Raw genomic sequence first — 24,183 nt, 5'->3', positions numbered from 1 at the left:
CTCGTTTTCTACGTTTCAACTATAGGTTTTTTCTGTTGGTAACCCGACTATAACACCTCCGCCTCTTGACAAAAAAAAACTTCCCCCTGTCCGATTCTCTTTTAAATTCTATATGCTTTTTGTTCAACAGTCTTTATAATTGGTGTATGTATGTATATACAGAATATATACCTGTCCTTCCTGAGATCGGTGTTTTTCTTTCGGAAATTCGTGACTAGCAGTTGCAGCTCAGCTGCGTGTTGTTCGTACATTTGGGACAACTCTTGCGTGAAATCGGACACTATAACAAAAAAATAAAAATAACTAAGAAATGTAACTATTAAAATATATGGTTAATATTAAACTTAAATTATATCATAATAATTATTATTAACACGATAACGATTTGATGATTCGCCCAGCAGCTGTAGGTAAATAACCGTTTACTATTACCAGGACGAAAAACTATAACAATTAAACAATATCATATCAATAAGCACGTCGTAGCCTATAAAATACCATAACTAATCATTTAATAAAAACTCTACATTAAGAGTTAGTGGTAATAATATTTATATACGTACATATTTATATTACTATTATTATATGACGTGGCGCAATATATATTTCCTGCCAGAAGAAGTGTCAAGCCACAATACGCGTGATGACTGTTGGGTGACAATACACGGGGTGGTAAAAAATGTATCCGAACTGATCGAAGAGTTCGGACACGATGTAGACCTCGTGAATCCAATACTCCAAGAAGCCGGGCAAGACGTATCCTACTGGTTCGAAATGGATGGACTCGGAGTAATTAACGTGAGTATAGTAATATGTTAAAAATTATATTTATCGTCAACAATAACATTTTAAAACAAATAATCTTCAAAATGTATAGATTTTTATATGTACTGTCGCTCATACTCAAACTCAAGTTCTAATATTAATGTTCAACTCCATCTTTAGAAGAAAATTTTGGTCTTCTAGTAATTTTCCTTTAATACTCATGGGTATTGTTAAAATATATTGTTAAAATCCTATAGTTTTTCGATGTTCATTATATATATATATATATATATATATATATATATTCATATTTCATTTATGTTTTATTTATTACTTATTAATTTTGTACACTCTACAGGAGCATTAACAATTTCTTCCTTAATAATTTTTAGTATAGTTTAATAAAACTTTGATCAGCTGATTTTCTCAATGATGAATTTGAAATCATTTTTCAAGTTGAATTAAGTAGTTCATCATGGTAATGCATTATTATTAAAAATTATCCGCGTTATTTAAATGGTATTAACAAATCAATAAAATTATATTAAATACTTTGTAATGTTCGCTAAGAAAATTTTAACAGTTTTAAAGTTTATTTTTCAAATACTTTTATTGAATCACATTTTGTACAAGTGCAGTTCGACAATAACCTATTGTTTACCTGAGTACAATTAGACCATTAGGACCATTAGAGGTTTTTTTTTTTAACCTAAGTACAATTCGATCATTTATTTTAGGTAAAAAGTGCAATTTGGCCATCCTAATTTTAAGTATTACTTAACAATGATATAGATTTATAGATTTTAATTAGATTTAGAATCAAAATCAGTGATAGAAAGATAAATATTTCATTGTATTGTTTTTTACAAAACGTATTTTAATAAATATACACAATATAATATTTATTATTCAAATGCATGCATCTATCAATATTCTGTTTTAGATGTTAACTAGTGATTAAGTTCACTTAAAGTTAAAATCAACAGTAAAATATTTATTTTCATTAATTTATATTCATATACATTATTATAATATGATTGATATTTTTATTTAATTTTACGAATGGTATTTATTTTGATGTGATAAATAATAAAATAAAAGATTAATATAATATTAATAACTGTAAAACCACGCAGTAACTTATATACGTAAACTAACGACTTGATATTTTCTTTCTGTGCTTATTCATACCGTAGCTGAAAACGCATCTTCTTCTCGAAACTGGCGCTCGCGTATCTTTACTGCCGTTTAGAATACCCCACGGACCGAAATTCGAACCGGACGTGAACTGGGAACCGGACATAAGCACGAAACCGTGGTGGGCGGATGAAAAGTATAACATTGGTGTAGAAACAGTCAGACCTATCAACGTTCAAATTATTAATCCTCTCATAAAACGGAGCGCGACGATAAAGGTAAGATTTACGTAAACGAGTCAGTGAGTTTATTTATACGATCTGATAACGCCAATTTTATTGTTTAATATATATATATATATTATATACTTCGCTATTGATATTATAAGTTATAACAACGATGGTAGGTACAACAGTCGTGTATTTATTACATAATATCACATAATATTTAATATCAAAATAACAAATTTATTTTTCACTTTTACACAATTGTATTGCAAATTTATTAGTATTCCGTGGGTCGCGATTTCTTAATAATTAGTGTATCGTCTATAATATCAGTTCACAGCTGTACCATTATATATTTTAGATATGTTTCGAGGATACCGTTCAGAGAATAATGGAACGTTATTCAGTATATAACCCAAAAATATGTACCTACATAGTGAAATATTTAGGCAATATATTAAATACAAACTTGAACTTGTCACAAAATGGCGTCACTCTAAAATATGAAGACTCTGTTGAAGACTATGTACCAACATTGATGTTATACTATCAAGAAAGATTAGCCCCGTGGCGCGATGTATAAGAGAAACAATAGTGGTGTAACTGGCATATAATAGCAATCAGGAGTCTACTAAATTATACATTCTTAAATCTATAACATTACATTATAAAAATTAAGTACCTAGTTATTATTATTTAAGCAAATTTGAAATTTCATAAAACAAAGTGATTAGTTTACTATACTATTATAATAATTATTTATGGCTCGAATACAATAGTTCTTCAATATTACAACAAACTGCTGACAATATTAAAAGTAATTTCGACTGTCCTTTAACAATTTCCATGGGTTGGTAATTATATTACCTAAAATGATTGTTAAGGACAACATTTATTGTCTTATACTAAATCTTTGTTTCTAGGTACAAAATATACATATATAAATAAATGTATTGGTGTATTGTATAAATGGACACTTAATAATCAAACTGGATCAACAAAGTTAGATAAGTTTCAAAAGTATATAAAATATATTTCCGTTTGAAATTTTTGTTTTTGTCTTATTGTAAAACAATTCTACGATGAAATTGTTCACTTTTATTGTTATGAGTACTTCAGTTATGAGTGGCTGAGATTATACTACAAGTATTAGCAGTGACTATTACGCACGAGCTGGCTATTAAATCACAATTTAAATTTTACATGCACGCGACGGAGACACGCGAGTAACAAGTATATATGCACATATATGTGCATTGTGCATACGAGAGGCTTGCTTGGCTAAGCATAATAATATAACGTGCTTGTGGATCCTAAATCTCGTTCAAATAATACTGATGTTGCTAAAATTGTTAAGCAATATATAGAGTTTAAAAAACATCCTATAAACAACAACAATAAGTTTTCAACAACAATGGCTGGAAAGGCTTTTAAATATCAAAATTATTCGAAAATGTGGTTTATGTCACGTACTCGTATTTAAAAACTGCCCGAAAAGCATATTTAATAAAGTGGAGATTGTTTATAAAGAATATTAATAAGAATTTGTATAAAAACAAAAAAATATAACTGAAATCATACAATAAAAAGTCAGCAAGTGGGTACCGCTCTGCTGTACATTAGGGGGTGGGGTGGACCTCGGACTAGGGTAGATTAAATTTGAACGCAATAATAGGTATCATTGTATACGAAAAACGATTCTGAGCGGAGATGATTTGTCAGTCTAGAATATTTAATGTTAGATATAAATACAAACAATTTTATAAATTTTGAACTACAAAATAATTTGCAAATATTCATGATTTTGACGAATTTTTGTCAAAATTTGAACTTCAAATGCAAATAAAAAAAAATTGTGCCTATGTATTCTTATAATTTTTTAATCACTATAAAAATAACATATGAGGAACTTTATATAAAATTTCCAAGTATTTTGATTAGGCCAATAAAAATTTATCGACACTTCAAAAAATTTTTTTCAGAAAAATGAAAATTTCAGTTGTCTATAAATAGCTCAAAAAAACTCAAAATATTTTGAAAATTAAATCATGTTGAGAAAATGCTAATCTAAATAACTGGTAAAATTTTCAAGTATCTACGACTTATATTTTTTGAATAATAACAAATATTTAAAATCGTTTGAGGATTAATCGTTATCGTTACGCGATTTCGTAAAAATTTTAAATTAAAACGCACTTAAAATTTTTCCTATAATAATGCTTCGAGTTATCTCTATAGCTACTTAAAGAAAAATCTATGGAAAATTTAGTGTTGTATTTTTAATCCTTAGTTATAAACACTAAACATTTTATGATTTTTCAACTTCAAAATTACTTGCAAATTTTCGCGTTTTCGACAGATTTCGTAAAAATTTGAACTATAAACGCTTCTAAAAAAAAAATTGTAACTAACGATTTTTAATTTTTTTTATCTACAATCAGAACAACTCATAAGGAATCTTGTATTAAATTTTCAAGTTTGTTTAGTCATCCAAATTTTTTTTACCGATACTTCAATTCGCATAAAAATCGAAAATATCAGTGGTTTATAAATAACTCAAAAATTTTTGAGAATTTAACTGTATAATATAGATAACACTAACATAAACATTTGGTGAAAATTTCAAGTTTTTACAGTGATTAGTTTTTGAATTACAACTATATAAAAAAATCGATTTAGTCGAAAACTGGTTTTGCGTAAAAATTCCCGTTTTTCCGTCATTTTTTTTTTTTTGTTTTTATCGATTTTTTTTAAAACTGTTGGAAAATGCTTAATTTTTACCTCTATAATGCACCAAGAATATTCACTTTTTCATCGGAAACCACCCTCAAAGTTTGAAATTGAAGCATTATTTTGACTAGTTATGCTGTACACAGACACAAAAAAAAAAAAAAAACATATATCATTGTAAAATCAATACATTCATCACTCCGTTCAGAATCCAAAAATAGTGACGTACATAATGTGTAATAACTAATAGATGGCTAACTAATAACAAAGTTGTAGTTTTGAATACCGTTACAACTAATAATAAATTATAATGAATACTGGAATCGCTATTATTTTATATATCAACGTTAATTCTGGAAAATAATTTATTTATACATCGCCACATCGATGTAAACATTATTAATTGATATTAGTAGTTATACAGTGGTGTGCAAGTAAATTTAATCTATATTTTCTTTTCACTGACAGAGGAAATATAATCTTTCTTTGCACAATGTTGTTAATTATTAGACGTTAGTGTTAAAAATCCTATGGGTTAGGTTAGCTTTAAATTTACCCAACAGTTTTCTAATTTCATAAAGATCTATACATAGTTTTTTTCTAGAAATAACGATATAACTACAACAGAGCGTCAATTGGCAGATGATAAATTGGAAAGTGAAAAACAGTCAAGTGGACAGACGAAGGTGGAAATTTAAGACAGATAAGATAATAGCAAAGTTTAATTTATTCTGTTAAATATTATAAAATATACATAGTATTATAATAATACCGTGGTTTGCAAAAACATTGACCTGAAGGAAATACATGCTTGGTCTATCGAAATATTCTGATCGTGTTCATTTCAGCTTACCATATACAATATTGGCTACCTTGCGTCTAGACGTGATGACATGGTAACAGGAGGATGGATGTTGTGTTATCATGGTATGAGGGGGTAAGGAATAGTAGTGAACGTGGATCGAGAGGAAATTGTAAATTCATTATATCAACTCATGACCAAAAAAAAAAAAAGATCCAAACAGTCACGAATTTTCAGAAAAAACTACACTCATACTATGGAATTCTGCCAAAACTATGATTGTAAAATCTATATGCTATATTTTTTGGTAATCAATTTTCGGGATTTATTGTTTTTACCTCTAATTTTATGAAACTTTGAGCGACTTAAGTATGGAAAACAAAGATTTTCAGTATGGCTTTATTGTTTAATCTTAATAAAAATTATTATTTTAAATGACCAAATGTCAGTATTTGGTGAAAGCTATTATTTACTCCGAAAATGTATACTATTTGTGACTGAAGAAATGATAATTATCAAAAAACGACAGTACATAGTATATTTTATTTTAAATCGAAAATTTTCTCTTTGTTTTCAACAAAAATACTCTAGAAACACATAATATTTACAAAACAAATAATTCTTCATCTCTCTTATAAACAAATAAAATTACATTTTATTAATATTTACATAAATTCAGCGTTACTATATTATTATTATATTAAAATCACATTAACTGTTTTGTCAGATATATAAACACATCAGCTACATTTAACAACCCATATCTCAAAATGAAATGGAGTGTATAATTGCCTATCTATTTTTAATGATATTATATTATGTATTATTAAAAACTATTGTGTTGGCTGAATTTCAGTTAGACTTTTCAATAATTCAAAGATAAAACATTTTTTTTTTATATTTATAAATAACGTTTAGATACTTAAACTAAATACAGTTAATTAAACTTTTTACACCTAAAAAAATTGTCATCATTTTTTTGACAATAAACGCTAATTATCTAAAAACAACCGTATTTTATACATCCATGCCGATGCAGGTTAGACCAACTCACAATTATTACGAATTTTGAGTATTTTATACTTAATTGTTCGTAAAATAAAATTGTTTTTGAAATATATACGTGAGTTGTATATTATGATGAATACGTTTAATTATCATATAATATTATAAATATCATTCTCGCTCTATAGGGATAGAAATTTCATTAAGTCGCCATCATCGACCGAGAAATAGTAAATTTTTAGAGAAGTAGGATCATATAATTTAAATAAAGATTATATTTCGAGACAAACAAATTTGCATACCACATTAATAATCACATTAAGTGTGCACTGATGTTGTGATATCGGTTATATTATTGTCGCCTACATAATGTCATGTAAAAACATTAGTATAGGTACTATATTTTTTAACCTTTTGTATGTGGACTTTTATTACACGCATATATTATATATTAACGTTGAAACTGTATATAAATTTATAAATATATACACAAATTGTATAATATATATGAGCGACGAAACTTCCCTGAACTGTTGTACAAGCTTCATGCTGCAGTTATATCATATACTGCGACGTTGTCAATTTTTCCATCCGAAACAACGCGATTAAGGGTCGGGAGATGATAATAAAAATAAACCGAGCGATACCATCCAAAGATTCGGTCGATTTGCTCGGTCACACATGTGTAAAAATACTTTTACTATATATAGACAATAATGTATTACGCGACTAGCATTCCGAAGAAAATTATGTACGCGAGTAAACTGCCACCCAAACGACGACCAAAAAGCTGTTTGATCAGCCTTTCAGAATTGCGAGTGAACACGTGAAATCAACCCTGACCTGTTATAAATACGTCCGATTTACATGGTTTAAGGATTCGTAGCATTATAATTATTTTTTAGAATTATTATTCTGGTTAATTAAACGAAACGATGAATGTATTTATTTTAAAATTACGTATTTTTTGTTTGTCTAATATCTTTTTTTGGGATAGTGACAACTCTTCGTTTTTTCAACTTATTTGAAGATGTTTTTGACAGTAAATTGGATAAAGTTGGTAATTTGGAGTAAGGTTAGGTTAGGTTAGGTTCAAGTAAAACATTTCCAGTACCTTTTATAATAATCGAGAAATATGCCAACAAAAAAAGTGGAAAAATGAGTAAACTTTCATAGTAGGTGTCGATTGAGTCACATTAATGGGTCTGTAATATAATTGTCCTTATAAGTAGTTTATACTGGGATTAATTAACTTAAATTTGGATTGAAAAATATACGGTTAGAATATTATTATTGTTTATAGATATTTTATGTTTAAATTTGGATGGAATCACATATTTTAACGATGAATAACGATACTAAATATTTTATTATAATTCAAAATCATAATCGTGGGGTGAAATATTATGCAAAAATGTACGTATATATTATACATTTTATTACTATACACAAATAAATTCTTAAAATATAAATATAAATTAATTAATTTTAAAATATTATCGTTTTATACTATCCAAATTGTTTTACTGTAATGTGGTATTTATTCAATAGTTTATAACAATAATATAATACGTTTTAAATTATATTTATTATACTAAAATTATAATAGTTAATAAATTCAATGTTTTAGGCAAAAATTAAATTAACTTACCACAATAGTAATAGTAAAATACATTTTTAATAACTATATCAAAAAACATTTCATGAAATATATTTAGTGATATAGGCTGACAGACTCGTCTTCGCTTAGGTCAGAAGGTTATGTTTTTCGTATACAACAATATATCATTGAATTCAAATTTAACACATCCATCATACTGACCTACTTGACACCTAATGTACAGTAGAGCGGTACCAACTTGCTCACCTTTTTTAATTCAAAAACCTTTTAGAAAATTTTTCGTAAGCGTTTTGCAAGTGCGGAATATTCTGACAAGTGAATTGTTCTGACCAAATATCATTGCAGCAAATCATTGAAATATAAGCCAACTCTAAAAACTATAAAAACACAAAAATAAATAATTCCTTAGATTTTCAATCAAAAGGTGGTAAGTATACTTTTTAAATACAATTTATCTTTTATTTAGTCACACAAAATTATTTAAGTTCAGCAATACTATAATATTTCTACAGAATACTAATAGTAATATTATACATACATGTATTTTCTAAACCAAAAAAAAATATAAAAATCTGGATGGTTCCGTTGTTTGTTTAAAACTGCAGAGAACGAAAACGAAATAAAATATCATAAGCTTAAACCCTGCGTGTTTACACGGTATCGTCATAAATTATAATATTAGACAGAATCTGAATATGATAATTTAAGCGCGATAAATAGCCCTGCACATAAAAAGAATATTTAATGTTTGTTTTATTTTACTTCAGATATCACACATATTATTATTATATTCAAGTGTTTATAATAATTTGCATTATTTCACATTTGTTTTTATATAAATCGAGTTGAAATAATTCTGCTTGACATCATATTTCACTATACTAGCAATATTTTATGTATGATAATGTTACGCAGTAACATGCTTCATTGGTGATTTTGTTACCTGATAAATTATTCATATATATATAATTATAATAATAATGTCATTTCATGACTTTTAGATGATATGAAATGGTGTTTGCAGGCATTGAATATTTGACTGTAGAAGATTTGGTGCGATGGATTTGTAATTTAAAATTGTAAATATTCATTAATTGTGGTAGTCAATATAATGACTATTTTTAAGTTCTACAGTTAAATACTATATAGATGTTTAAAAAAATTCAGAATTGTATATCATCAACGATTATAATATTGTTATAATATTATGTTTTGCAGTAGTTTTCTAGAGAATTCCAATTTTGTTTTAGGGTGTAAGTTTATGTTTACAGAAAACACATGTACATGTACATGTACGTGTAACTAAATACTTAACAAATAGATGTTAAAATGGTGCAATGATTTTTTTTGGCTTTTTTTCTTTCTGAAGAAGTAGATGATGAATCAAAATAATAATATATATATGTGTAAGTAAAAATCATAAAATTAAGCCAAATATGAATAACCTAAATACAACGAGTTATACAGTACAATAGTATAACGTCTGTATCAAAATAATTTATGGACTAGGGTTGAATCGAAAGATAGGTCTATTATTTAAATCTTTAATGGCTTTTATACTTGAATAAATTATAAGCTAACATGAAATCAGGGTTGTAAGTGCATGTATAAATTATATAGTATAATGGGACTTATAACTTTTTTTCACAATGCTTAACTTAACAACATTTTTCTATCGATTTATCTCTGTTAACATTTTACTATAGTAACATCTATTTGTATTATTGATTGCCTATTATTAAACCACAAGTTAAATATACTACACTGGAATGTTCTAAAAGAAATACTAGTGATAATATAATTTAATTTTAAATGTATATCAATTAATTCAATCATTTTAAGCTTACAAATATGTTTATATATTTTGTTTTATTATTAATACGATTTTTGAAAAAAATCATCAAGTATTAAAACTAATAAAATAAAACTAAGAGTATAAAACGTTTTCAAAATGAAACAAAACTGGATGTAATACAAATATCTTAGCAAGAAATGTGAAAAATCATAATAAATTCAGTATAGATTTTAATTCGATTAAAATTATCGATAGATAAACTAAAAACAATCAGATTATATACAATATGAGTGTCATAGGTATGCGGTGTATGTTAAAATGTTCTACTCTTAACATAATTTAATGCATGTAACTTAAATAATTACTTTGATATTTACGTAAATATTATTAGATATAATTTCTAATAATGATAAGCATTTTAATTAATACTAGCTGTTCTGATAAATCGTTTTTAGAACATTTTTTTTTAAAATCTTCAATAAATTCTAGACATACATTTGAATCTTAAATCGTTTATAATAAATTGATGTATCATAAATTATAATAACATTAAAACTGCATGGGTAAATATTTAAATAATAATAAACCGTTAAAAAAATACTTTTGGGTAGAAAAATAGTTTAATATTATTTTGTCATGAATATGTTATTTGTACGAATGTTTATTTAATGTGTATAATGTTTTTTATTAATGTATAACAATATAAAAAGACGACATTTAGTTAAAAAAGAACTCTTTTGCCTTTTAAAATTCACTACGAAGTTCCGGCCTTTTCCAAATAAGTTTATAATATACACCAATTGAAAATGCTTAAATTTTTCAGGTATTTTTTTAAAAGGTCTTGTAATAAACAGAATTAAAAAAAAATAGTATGGATAGTTAGGTTAATAACTATTGTCAAGTCTATTTAACATAGTATAATGTATTATATTTTTTAATGTTTTATGTATTCAATTATATAGTTTTTTATTTATATTTACATCGTTCCATCATTCAATGATAATACGTTATAGTTAAAAATTTGTTTTTAGTGAAATTTTTAAATATAACATTATATATTATATAATGTTTATATATTATATTATACTTTAAATTTATTTCAAATAATATAAGTACATAAGAACTTTGCTGTTTTTTGTATAACATACGTCGTTTTATAATAAATGCATGTAATTAAATGTATGTTAGTTTTATTAAAATGTAATAATTACAGAAATTGCACATTAAGTGCTTATGTCATGAATCATAAACACTACACATATATTATGAATTTGCACTTAAATTGAATGCTTTTCTTTCAGACTAACCTAACGTATATGCTCATTAAGCTTTTATATTGACTTCGGCATCATGTTAAGATACTAAATGTTACGACACAATGTTAACTCTAAATGCAACGAATATAGTGTTTTAGTATACTTTCAATATTTTTAAAAAATAATAAAAGTTGATAAAACCAAAAAAAATAAATAAATAAGAACACATAAACAGAATAAGATATATTTTTAATTAGTTTCAATGTGAAACTTAGTACACGTAGTATACATTATATATACTATTACACTTACATGTTGCATAGTTCATAAAATGAACATACTAAGAATAGGTTGTGCAAATTAAATAGGTGCAAATCATGTTATAAATTATAACTTATAATCTTTACGCATGCTTATTTATTTAGAGTTGAGATGTTAATTTCAAATATAATATGAAAATAAATTATGATTTATGTTGAAAAAATTAAAAATTAAATTTTAGATGATTTTTATAATACTGCCGTTATAAGCCACTAATCAGTAACTCCATTTTTGTAAAAATCGAGTTTTTGGTGTCTATCGATAGATATTTTAACTCTCTATCGATTCCCGTAATAAACAATTATGTTTTTCTCATTGAAAATTCATATACATTGATAAGAAAATAACATAAAAGGCAGTATTTTCATTGTCCATATACTAAAACAAAAAGCAGTAACTGCCAGTAAGTGATCTGGAGTTACTGCTTTTCCCCCTAATTATGCACAACGCAGTATGTTCAATAAAATTAGAATTTCTAGTTTAATATTTACTTAATCCGAAAATAGAATTAATATTTAAACTAAAATGTTACAGACCTGAACATAATTTGATAAGAAATAATTATATATTATTAATTTAAAAAAAAACCCAATTTAACCTTAGTAATGCGTCATTATATTTTCAAAGTGCTACATTTTTCCATGTTTAAGTTATTAATTTGTGTAAATAAATCTTAAAAATAAATAACAGATAAAAAAAAAATGGTTTCTAAGAAAAATGTATATTGAATATAAGAATAAGCCATTATAACATACAATTTAAATAGGTCATGATGCCCATGATCAGAGGGCATTAGGCAGTAACTCCAAATAAAAGTGTACTTAATGCTTTTTTTCTTCTGACTTATATAAGACAATATGCAGTAAGTCCATTTAAATCCATAAAAAATGATCAAACAACTTTTTTTTGTGTTTAATAGTTTCCTCATAAAAAATACAATAACATACCATCTCTTTAATGTTTAAAAAATTATTGTTTTTACCCTACGGCCTAATTTAGTGTCGAAAATTGTTTTATCCTTTCCTGAAAACTACGATTTTTGGAGTTACTGCTAAATGGCTTAAGACGGCAAAATAGTAGTCCTCATTAATAAATAACATCGAAGATAAAAATTTAATCTATTTTTAAACTTAACTAAACATATTAGTATGATACATTCGAATAAATACTTACATAAACTGTAATATAAAAATGTTTGGGAATGAGTTGTCAGTAGTCTATAATAAATGCGGCCCAGTGCTAAATTTCAGTCAAATTTCACCTATGAGTATAATATATAATAGACAATAGTATACCTACAAACGTGGCACATGCATTGCGCGTACTATGATTACGTTTTCGTAATTCACAATATTTTCCATATTTTCCAACATAACCATAATGTATGTATTATGTAACAAACAGTAGCGAAATTAAATACAATTTAAACTATAACACTAATATGTCCGACATATTTTCAGACCCACGAACATAGGTATAGTCAAATAGCTTATCTACTGGCTACTATCATACACCTCAAACTCAAATACTTAAATAACAACCAAACTTTTTTACACGTTACAAAGTCAACATAAAATAGATTAATTCACCCAAAATTTAATTATAATGACTCATTTAATAAATTAGATAAAAATATTGCATCAAAAATGACTTCTTTCCTAAGCGATTAAAATTCTAATAAACCCACACATATCATTTTTAACCACAATCATCGAGAAAATATTACTAAACTAAAAACGTATCAATTATTAAACCATTCTATCTTTTATCAAACGATGTATAAAATCAAGTTATATTGGCCGTAGCCATTTTCCTCCAAAAACAAGATACCGTTTTCCCCCACTGCGCATTATTCTCAAAAAAAAAAAAAAAATCATTTTTGACCATTTTTCTCCAATAAATAAAATAATAAAATCATCATTCTTTATCAAAATATTAAATAAAAAATAAAAGAACGAATCAAATATTTAAAGAATAATTATAATATAAGAATACACCCTACGCGCTGAACTTGGCAGGTGGTTAAAAAGAGAATTAATTTAATAAAAAAGTAGGTACTCATGTCGATAAAAATTCATCAATCAATAAATAAAATAATAAATTAGTTAATGTGATCCTAGCCATACTCTATTTTTATAATACGGAACGCAACACAACAACATTGATTAAAATATTGGAGGAGAATAGACATAATTTTAGTCAAAAATAATGTGGAGGAAAATGGATAGTGGAGGAAAACGGTATCTCGTTTTTGGAGGATAATGGTCCCGCCCGTTATATTAACACATCTAACTGATCAGTCGAAGATTCGCTCATTAAAAAAAAAACAACTACAACAACAACATATATCTAAAATAGAATTGATGAATGGTTTCCCCACACACGCCCATCAAGACACGAGAGCCATATATATCTTTATATTTTATAGTATTTACTTATTATGCTTTTATTTATACATTGTGAATGAAGTTTTATCAAATGAAAAAAAAGTTCATTGTAATGGTTGTAACTTTAATGATTTATTTTTTTCGGCACATTCGAGTTGGGTTAGGTTAGTGGGTCAGGTAATGTACTAGTTGGGCCCCGGATTTTTATACGTACTACATTAGTTCGGTCTTGGATTTTTGTAGGTACTATACTAGTTGGGTCCAGAATTATTTTAGGTATTCCACTAGTTCCTGAATATTTTTTGGTAAGTACTACACTATACTAACATGTTGATTCCCAATTTAACAGACTGTCTATAACCTAACCTAACCACAGGTATGGTTAAAAATGTTTTTTACAGTTTTTATTTGTTTCTTTTCCATTAAAATATAAGTTATTAGAATTTTGTAAAAATAAATCACTTTTGTGTTGGTAAAAATATTAAAAATTTTAAAAACCAAGTATAAAAATACATATATAAAATATATAGACTTATAAATATTAGTGTAAAAATATTAAAAATGTAAAAATGATTAAATAATATAAATAAAAATAAAATAATATTTTTTGAAAAATCACATGTGTTGGTAAAAATGTATACGATATTAATTTTACAAAATCAAATCGATTTATTATTCCTACAATTTTTTTTCATATTGTCAACTATAAATTTTTCTTTTAGTAAAATGCAGTTTTTTTTACATTACTTCTACACTTCTCATTTGAATATAAATATCAATTTGTACGTTTACGTTAATGTTAGTATAGTGTAGTATTTACCAAAAAATATTCAATTACTAGTGTTGTAGCTAAAATAATTTAGGAAACAACTAGTGTAGTACTTTTAAAAATCCGGGACCCAAGTAGTGTAGCAACTTAAAATTTGGGACCCAACTCGAATGCAGCCATTTTCTTAACAACTTATACAATTCTAACTGTACATCGTTGAACGACAACTTTGGTTAATATATATTTATATATACTAGTTTATAATATTTGTTTTAGTGTTCACGCCCAAACTCCCTGTTAGTGGACAGAGGGATAGAAAATCCGAGTTGGTTATTCGTTTACCTTTAGGATAAAAACTTTTCAGAAAAAAAAAGTATACGTGTATATACATTTTGCAATGAGAGCTTTACGTGTCAGTTTTTATTTTTTTTAAACTTAGAATGATTACATCTATGTCTAGCTCACTTTCTGAAAACATATAGAAATAAAAAATAAATATGTATTATATTATGTTGTATATACGGAGGTTGATATAAAAGTTGATTTTTTTTTTTTGCAGAAGCCTATTTTCTTTTAAAAGTAATATTTTAAATTAATATTAATATAATTTCGATAATCCTAAATATTCTGACAATCTGTATGAATTATATACTAAAATTACAACTATTGATAATGATTTCTTAAGAAATAAAAAACATACCAACAAAATATGTTATTAAATACAATTTCAGTATTACACCCTATATAATAATATACAATGCAAATAATAATATGATGTATTCGCACATGTTTAAAATTTTTTGCAGCTCATATTAAACGATTATATATTGTGGTTCTGTTAATTGTAAATAACTAAAGAGTAAATAACAGCTTGTTGCAATGCGTAATCAAGTCTTAATAAAAAAAAATCCAACAGAATTTTGAATACAATCAAACATATGAGAAACAAAATAAAATATTATTATTAAAGAAGTAATTTCCTTAAAATTAACTAATTACAAAATTATGTAAAATAATACACAACACGATCACACATCCAATAAAACAAAAATAAGAATTATATAGTTTTTACTTTATAAAAAATGATTCCGACAATGGTTTAAATACGTTTTGATTATATTGACTACTTTTTCAGAATTAACTATTTTTTTATTAATACACAAATAATTATCTTATAAAATACAATTTATTAAAAAAAAATTTAAATTTGTATCCATAATTTAAAAAAAAAAAAAAAAAAGTAAAAAGTTATGAATATTTTTAATATTTATATACGGTGGTGTTTTCACCATGAGTCGTGATTTAAGTAATAGTTTACAATAGTAGTTTATTAGGTAACTTATAATTTCAATAATCTGTGATTATTTGTAATCAATTCTATTTAACCATATAATATTAATAATAAAATATATGATTTGTATCTTATTCCAGCAAATTATTGATAATAAACCATGCACTAACCTACCAATATGATAAAATATAAAAGAAAGCAGTTATCAAGATCAGTGTTTTCCAAAGTTCTGGTTAAGATAACCTATAATTTCAATAGCTTTTGACTTGGTAACCAAAAATAAAAAATTTATACAACACTATTAAATACTATATAAGAATTATTCTTATTTTTTTATCAGACAAAAATTTTCATGATGTTTTTATGATTTTGTTTGATGTGATAATATATGCATACATTTACATTCATCTAACATAAATACAGGAGACAGACATACCGTTATATGATTGGCAGCTAAAATAAAGTGAAATTACTTATTGAACAATTTTATGAGTTATTCACTTTTACCAATAAAATTTATCTTAGATCTTAGAAAGTACATGATCTACAAAAAATATATGTTGACAATACATTTACTTATTGCTATTAAATTTATAATTAAATTTCTTTATAAGTTGATGCCCATGTGGTATTATAATAATGAGATTTATGGATGGCCTATCAAAACAATTAGATGACCCATAAATATTTGAAAACGTTGACTTAAAATAACACAATCAATAATGTAAATAATATTTTGTGTTTAACAAATTTTTAAAAAAACACTGATTATATTTAAAATAATTTAAAGTAATAAGATAATATGATGAATAAATAAATGTTTAATATACACAATATAAAGTACCTACTACCATTACCTGAGTAATTAATACTTACAATGAGTGTTAAATTCGATTTTATTCGAATTGAGTTGGTATCAATTATTGATGTGGTGTTGAAATCTCATTAATTAAATGAGAATGACATTGATAAATTAATCCATTAAAATTAATTTAAGCCCAAAAATAATTTCACAAAATCCTTATTTCAAATTGCGATAATCAACAATATTCTGTCGCTGACATACCTTTATAGAGGACACTTTTTACTACTATATTTTTTTCTCGATTATATAATATAATTCGTATATTATTTAAATTAATTAATAAAAGGTTACATTTTATATACAAACTCGACCATGTTTATCTTAGACAAATTTAATGCTAACGAAACTCATAGACCTACAACAAGATGAAATATTTTTGAAAAAAGAAAAATTGTTTGAATACTACGCGCAATATATAGCTTTTTAATATAGTTCTATATTAAGCAAACTGTTAAATAATAAACTTAAGTGATAATTGAAACAAAAATATACAGATAGGAATAAAAGATTAAAGAAACCTTCCAACGGAGATATTTCGTTATGATATATATTTGTTTTTTATTTATCTAATCAAGTCACAATATACCACTGTATTTTTCTAAAATAGTTGAAAATGAGAGTTGGATAATAAGGTTATCGTCCCATAATAGGCTGAAGAGAAAGTTAGAGGTTTATGAGTTAATAATCGTTTTTGGTTATTAACAGTTTAAAAATTACTATGGTCAAAAAAGCAAGTAAATGATTAATCATAGATTTAAAATCATCCAAGAAATTATAGATGATAAATTCAAATTAAAGAAAAGAGAGTTAGTATAATTGTTTTAAATAATTTCAATATATCTACGTAAGATCCGTGTGTTTGTGTATAAAAATATATGTTGGTTGGTTGCTATTTATACTTATACAACTTATATTTATTGGTGCAATATGCAATATGCACCAATAAAATATATAAGTTGTATAACATTCGATGAATTCTATTAAAATTAGATACGTTAACCTGAAAATATCACTAGAGCAATAATAACGCATACGTATTCAACGACGAATATATAAATACTAATTTAAAAAATCTGTCTACTAAAAACATAGCATAATAATAATAATAACTTTGTTAAAAAGAGAAACAAAAAAAAAACTCTACAATTGTTTAATAATACTATAATATAAATATATCGCAATCATGAGAACTCTAGAATTATTAATTCGTTTATTTTTTATTAGTAACAATATGTAATAATTGATTATTTTTAAAGTGCTTTATATAATTATCATATTAATGATCTTATAGCACGAACTAAAATATTATATTATAGATTTTAAATTAAAATTATATATGAATACAAACAATAATTAAAACAGAAATTTTTGTAAATAATAACTAATTATGACATAGGTAGCTATGTATAATATAACTTAAAGAAAAGTTTGCAATCAATAAATATTTATATAAATTTACTACAACGTCAGTTAAAAAGTTATTAAAACATTTAAAATTTTAAACAATAATTACATTGTGAGAGTTTTAAAGAAAGTTTTTTAAAAGATTTTGGAATTGTTAACTGTTAAGCTAAATAAATTGAGTCGTATGCATTATTTATTAGACATTTCTGTTTTGACGAGTTGTATAATTACATTTAAAAATTGTCCAAGGTTTCAATCAAGAGTATTTGTTAATACTTAATAAAGGGTAACTGCTTAATTATTGTAGAGGAATAAAGTTTGTCAAGAAATTGTATAAAATATTTATTTAAAAAATAGTGTTAATGCGTACACTGATTCACAAAATAAATCCAAAAATTAAGAATAGCAACTATAGATCTAATTTAAAGCTATTAACATATTTTATTTAAATATATATACCAGATACCTATATCATTATAATATATTATAATTAAATAGATATTCATATATCACCTATCACATATTTCAACATTTAAATTTTGATGTGAATTTGAAAGTTTGAACAATTTTCGTTTTTGCTGTGGGATCAATCGTCAATAATAAACAAAAAAACAACTATTATTTTGATATACAGTGCAAATAACTTGGGTATTTTCACTGCTGATTAAATTTAACTTCTAAAATATTTACAAGATCATACAGATAACACAGTAACATAAATGAAATGTAAATACATAACATAAAGTTATTTGGATGTCACGTTACGTTTACGTTTTAATGTCTTTCGAATTGAAACTCCTAAAACATTTTTTATTTATTCGTTAGTATACCCTTAGTTATTTGAAGGTTAATATATGAGTAACTATATATTAAATGTTTATTTTTCTCGTGAACTAGTGATATATTTCATGCATTTCAACTACCAGTATAGTACAATTGTTATTAAATACTTAGTTCGAATAAGATGATGTATATTTCTGAGAATAAGTAAAGTCAAAATTTTATAAAAACAACTTCTGAGTATTTTAATATTGTTAATTTTTATTATTTAAATCGTTCCCATATTTTTTAATGTATATTATAAAACAGTATTCAAGTAATTGCAAAATATAACAAATTTTATTTGGTTAAAAATCAACAAAATGAAAATTTATAAAATAAATTAAGTATAAATAAGTTTATTATGATAAGGAATATCAAATCAAATACATAGATTCTTAAGCTCAAAAAAATATATAAGTACTATAACAAAATATAACTTTAAAATAGATAATATTATAATGTAATATGAATATATTAACTTTAATTTAACTTAATTAAATTTATATTATACTGTTTAAAAAAAAAAACAACTATTCTAATTAGTAATTACTTAATAATTATGGTCCAGATTTCATTCTATAGTAGGTATATTATAGTTTTTAAGGATATAAGTGATGGCCCGTAAAGTTAAGCACGGTTTAAGAGTAGCGTGGTTTCAAAATTCTTGATATTAAATTTATATTTATAACAATAAAAAAAAAAAATATATCAAATATTGTATAACATCTGTATATAAGAGTAATTAACTGGAAAGTCGAAAGATTAAGTCACTGATATGTAAGTAGTTAAATCTACAATATAAAACTATTCATTTGACAATCTAAAACTAAAATTTACTAAGTATTACTGTGTATAACTAGTGATACTTATTAAGTATTGAGTATTAATGAGTTTTCAAAGTTCTTGTCATAATAATAATAACAATAATTGTAGTCAATGTTTGTAATTATTAATTTAAAAAACTTTATTATTAATTGCAACCATCTATTGCGTTTCAATAAAATGGTAATATTGCAGATAGACAGTTAGTAATATTATCATAATTTAAATAAAGAAAATTATTTAAAGAAAATTTTTTTATTCTTTTTTATTCTTAAACAAAAGAATTTTATAACGTTTAAATTTTTGTTAAAATTTACAAAGTTTAAATAAACCTCTTTATCTATAGTTTTTAATTGAAAAAGTTATTTCTACAATTAAATTGCAAAACCCAACGAGAGATAAATTCGGGAGACCCAAATGTGATATATTAAAAAAACAACAATAAATTATTATGTACAGACGTAAAGGTATTTATGTCAAGTTTAAACTATGCTTTATAAATATTGTTAAGATCGTACAATTTATATATGAGTGATTTAGATTGAATTACTGATGAAAACCTACCATTATGGTGAATATTCATAAAAATGTCATGAAAAATATAAGTTTATTTTTTTTTTTTTTTTGGACACAATGTAGTTGCAAATTACACATATCTATAGTTGTAAAGATAGAGGTACTTATTTACTTTTAAAGTATTCCATTTATAATCATAACGTCTAAACATTTTTGCAAGAATACCGTTGTTAAGTAGTACGCCTTAGTTAATTAAAAATTATTTTAATTAACGACATCCACCGTCGTTTTTAATTTTTAAATTAAATTCCATACGATGTTTTCTCTTAAGCTCGCAAAGTGCTCAAAAGTTACATTTTTTTTTATCATTTCCGTGTTTTTTACCCCCCACATAAAATAACGCTAGGTGTATATAAAATAATTACGGGACCCAAATTTACGATTTCAATAGCTTCGCTTTTTTTTTTAAGAATTAATTGTGTGCACATAAATCATTTAAAATATAATATAAAAACTAATAGATTACAAGTTAAAACTAACTTTGGACGAATCAAATATCGTTAATAACTTATTTGTCGAAGTTAGCACAATGTATTATAGCAGCAGAATTCGTATTTTTAAGGCGTAAAATAAATGGAATTTATTGATTCAAAGAAAATATTGAACAATACTCGTACAACGAAAATCCATTCAGATCATACATCGTTTACACGGAATAAATATGGTGAAGATGACATATGATATAACGTCTATGAAATGAACGTGGAAGTCTTTTTATTTTCCTCCACCATCGAAGTTACTATGAATAGAGGGAACATACCTATATTAATATTATTATTATTATTATTATTGTATTTTATTGACCTTTTCGATGTTCCGCATCAATTTTCTGGTGGTCGGACACACAATGTCCATTCAAAATTACACCACCGCAGTACCGCACCCACCGCAGCACTATACGAGCACCTTTTTGAACGATAGATGGACATGGATCGTTGATATATCGTATAATAGCCTTATGCACTCTCCTTTTTATTATTATTACTATTATTACCGATCCTTTTCGTTTCCTTTTGGTTAAAAATTAATTCATATATGTACGCAATCGGTTTGCAATACACGTCCAACCACAACCGTTTCCGCACAACCTATGTATTTTCGTTGTACGTAAAAAGAACTATACTTATATAGGTACATATTATTATTACATGTTCGCATATTTTATTTCTTTGAAAAGCAACAAGTCAAGATCCCTCAAAAAGAAAGTACTTTTTTTTGATTTCTTTTAACGGAAAAAATTCTAAATGTGTTTACAGTGGAAACCTCATATTATTATACTGCCATAGCATAACGTTTGTTGTTTATTTTATTGTAACTTCAAGATAATATTATATTATCACGGAAATGCAATAGCGTAAAGAGTAAAATAAATTAAGTTCAAAAAAACTAATTTATTTTATAAGGAAAAACCAATAAATTGGTAATATAGAACCTATAGAATTCATCCTTAGTCACATAGCAATCACCGTTATAAAAAACGAATCATGATTACTAAATCTTTCATATGAGACCATAATATGTGAATTAATTGAACTATTTTTATATGCTCTAATATTTAAATTTATATTGATTTTTAGTTCGAAGAAAAAATTGTGAAAGTTGATAAAAATAATGAATATTTTATGACATTGTTAAGACGAGAAAAATAAATAATTTAAAAATTGAATTTTTAATACTATTTATTATGAGCGACTAAATATTTAAAAATGTATATATTTTGAGTTTTCACAATTTTTTTTTTTTATATTTACAAAAGTTATAAAAAAGGTTAAGTTTTTTTTATTTATTTGTCAAATTTACTATAAAGATAATACTATGACATAATAACAAAGAATTGATTTTTCAAATAAAAAAGTCTTATTTTAAATGTTACAAAAAAAAATCAAACTGTTAAATACGGTTGATGTTTTAGATTCTTACAATAACTAATAATATACTGGACAGGTATGTCAAAGTTGGAGATTAATACAATTTGGTTCCATATTTGGAATTCTATTTATAGTTGAATTATGTTTTGTAATACACCTAATTGAGTCCAATAAACAGCTTGTTCATATAGGATGTTTCTATTATTATCCTATCTGTCTAATCCATTTATCTCACGATATGTTATACAGCGTAAGAAGAAATGATTATTTTCATACAAATAAAAGCTAAGCATATAGATGCTCTTTGATAGATACTCAGTAGCAGTATTTGATAATAGTAATAAAAACAAATAAAATATAAATGCATCGTGTACATACTGACAATCTTAATTTTGTACAAATTAAGACACTTATTTTCTTACATTTTTTGTTTTGTTCTTAATTACATATTATTATTTGTATTTAATTACATTATTATTTTTGTGACACAATTAAATATTTTTTTTAAACCGAATTAAATGCACATTTGGATTTAGGTATAAAATAAGCCTTATTGAAGTAACTGAGAGTAAATTCTTAGATCAGGGGGGGGGGGGTAAAATTGAACTATAAATCTATTGTATAAAGAGACACTATTGCCACATAAGTAAAATATATACTGGGTAGCTGTTCCCCCCAGATTATATCTATGATGAGATTTGATTGTAATAGGTCCTGAAATTCGTTTGAAAGAAATTTCATGCATTATTAAATTGTATTAATTGATAATTAAATGTAATTGATAGTTAACAGTGGATGGATAAGAAAATAGCGAACGTTTAATTAGAGTTAGGTTACAGATTGTTTTGTATTGTGCGTTGATACGCATAATATGAGAACGTGTGTTTGTTCAATATATAGAAAATTTGATACCCAACGAAGCCACTCATCTAGCATTTTAGGATAGGAGTTTCTTTCCAAGATAAAATTAAGACTGCAATATTTTAATGCTTTAACTTATAGAGAGTATGAAGTAGGTACTTGTAATTTATTCTATCGACAAAAATCTTCTTATTTAGGTTGATTAAGAGAATTATAATTTAAAACACGCAATAAAGTTAACATATGCCAACTATACCAATTCAGTATTTATACTTAACATATTATTTTTAAATAATTCCATTTAAATGTAATTATACTAGTACATATGACACCGGAGCTCCGAATACAACGCTATTTTATCTAACCTTATAGAAAGCTATCTTATTCGCTAAACATGTATTGCATAATCTTATATAAGATGTATTTATATAATATGGATCATGACTCCTATCAGATATTTTTAAAAATCGCGTGGAATTAAGACTTAAATGAATAAAGATTAAATAATAATTTTTAATTATAAGTTTTTTAGGGGAATACATTTTGAATCAAAAGAACATTTTAATGGTTTAATAATAATATAATAAAAGCTACCATACACAGATACCTTAGTTGTCATTAATATTGGTTTTTATTTTTTTATCTCTTGTGTATTTGTGTAATATATTTGTATTTTTTATAATTATTTATCAAATTTTCCTATTGTGCTATTATAAGAATGTACAGTAAATATTATTTTATTTAATATGTATAACGAAAAAAGCAGAACCCTTAAAAATCCCTCATTCACAAAATGTAAAATAGGTTTTCAATTTCACTTGCCAACATGAGATCATTCAAGCTTATTCAAGAACCTTAG

At 25.0% G+C, this 24,183-nt stretch overlaps 2 protein-coding genes across 17 annotated transcripts in view; one reads left to right on the top strand and one right to left on the bottom strand.

The window, feature by feature from the left end:
• LOC114128466 (uncharacterized) overlaps positions 1-24,183 on the bottom strand; it is a 274,228-nt gene that overhangs the window by 131,236 nt on the left and 118,809 nt on the right. For all 16 annotated transcript variants that reach the window (XM_027992968.2, XM_027992967.2, XM_027992966.2 and 13 more), the window contains one exon: positions 172-280. In XM_027992968.2, the coding sequence (XP_027848769.1) occupies positions 172-280 (109 nt within the window). The remainder of the gene's footprint in view (positions 1-171; positions 281-24,183) is intronic.
• LOC114128468 (cytochrome b5 domain-containing protein 1) lies at positions 445-2,807 on the top strand. The gene is made up of 3 exons (XM_027992983.2): positions 445-798; positions 1,962-2,180; positions 2,491-2,807. Exons 1-3 carry the CDS (start codon positions 586-588, stop codon positions 2,710-2,712), a joined length of 654 nt encoding a protein of 217 aa, XP_027848784.1. The 5' UTR covers positions 445-585; the 3' UTR covers positions 2,713-2,807.

This window comes from Aphis gossypii, chromosome 1 (assembly GCF_020184175.1).
Source record: "Aphis gossypii isolate Hap1 chromosome 1, ASM2018417v2, whole genome shotgun sequence".
Classification (NCBI taxonomy): domain Eukaryota; kingdom Metazoa; phylum Arthropoda; class Insecta; order Hemiptera; family Aphididae; genus Aphis; species Aphis gossypii.
Note: the sequence above shows the minus strand (reverse complement) of the source record. Positions and strands in the feature narration are given on the sequence as shown.

Bases quoted from the DNA above. Each gene is read 5' to 3' on its own strand.
- LOC114128468 (XM_027992983.2), top strand. From the start codon at position 586: ATGACGTGGCGCAATATATATTTCCTGCCAGAAGAAGTGTCAAGCCAC. The intron at 799-1,961 runs GTGAGTATAGTA...TTCATACCGTAG, and splicing joins ATGGACTCGGAGTAATTAAC to CTGAAAACGCATCTTCTTCT. The intron at 2,181-2,490 runs GTAAGATTTACG...TATATATTTTAG, and splicing joins AACGGAGCGCGACGATAAAG to ATATGTTTCGAGGATACCGT.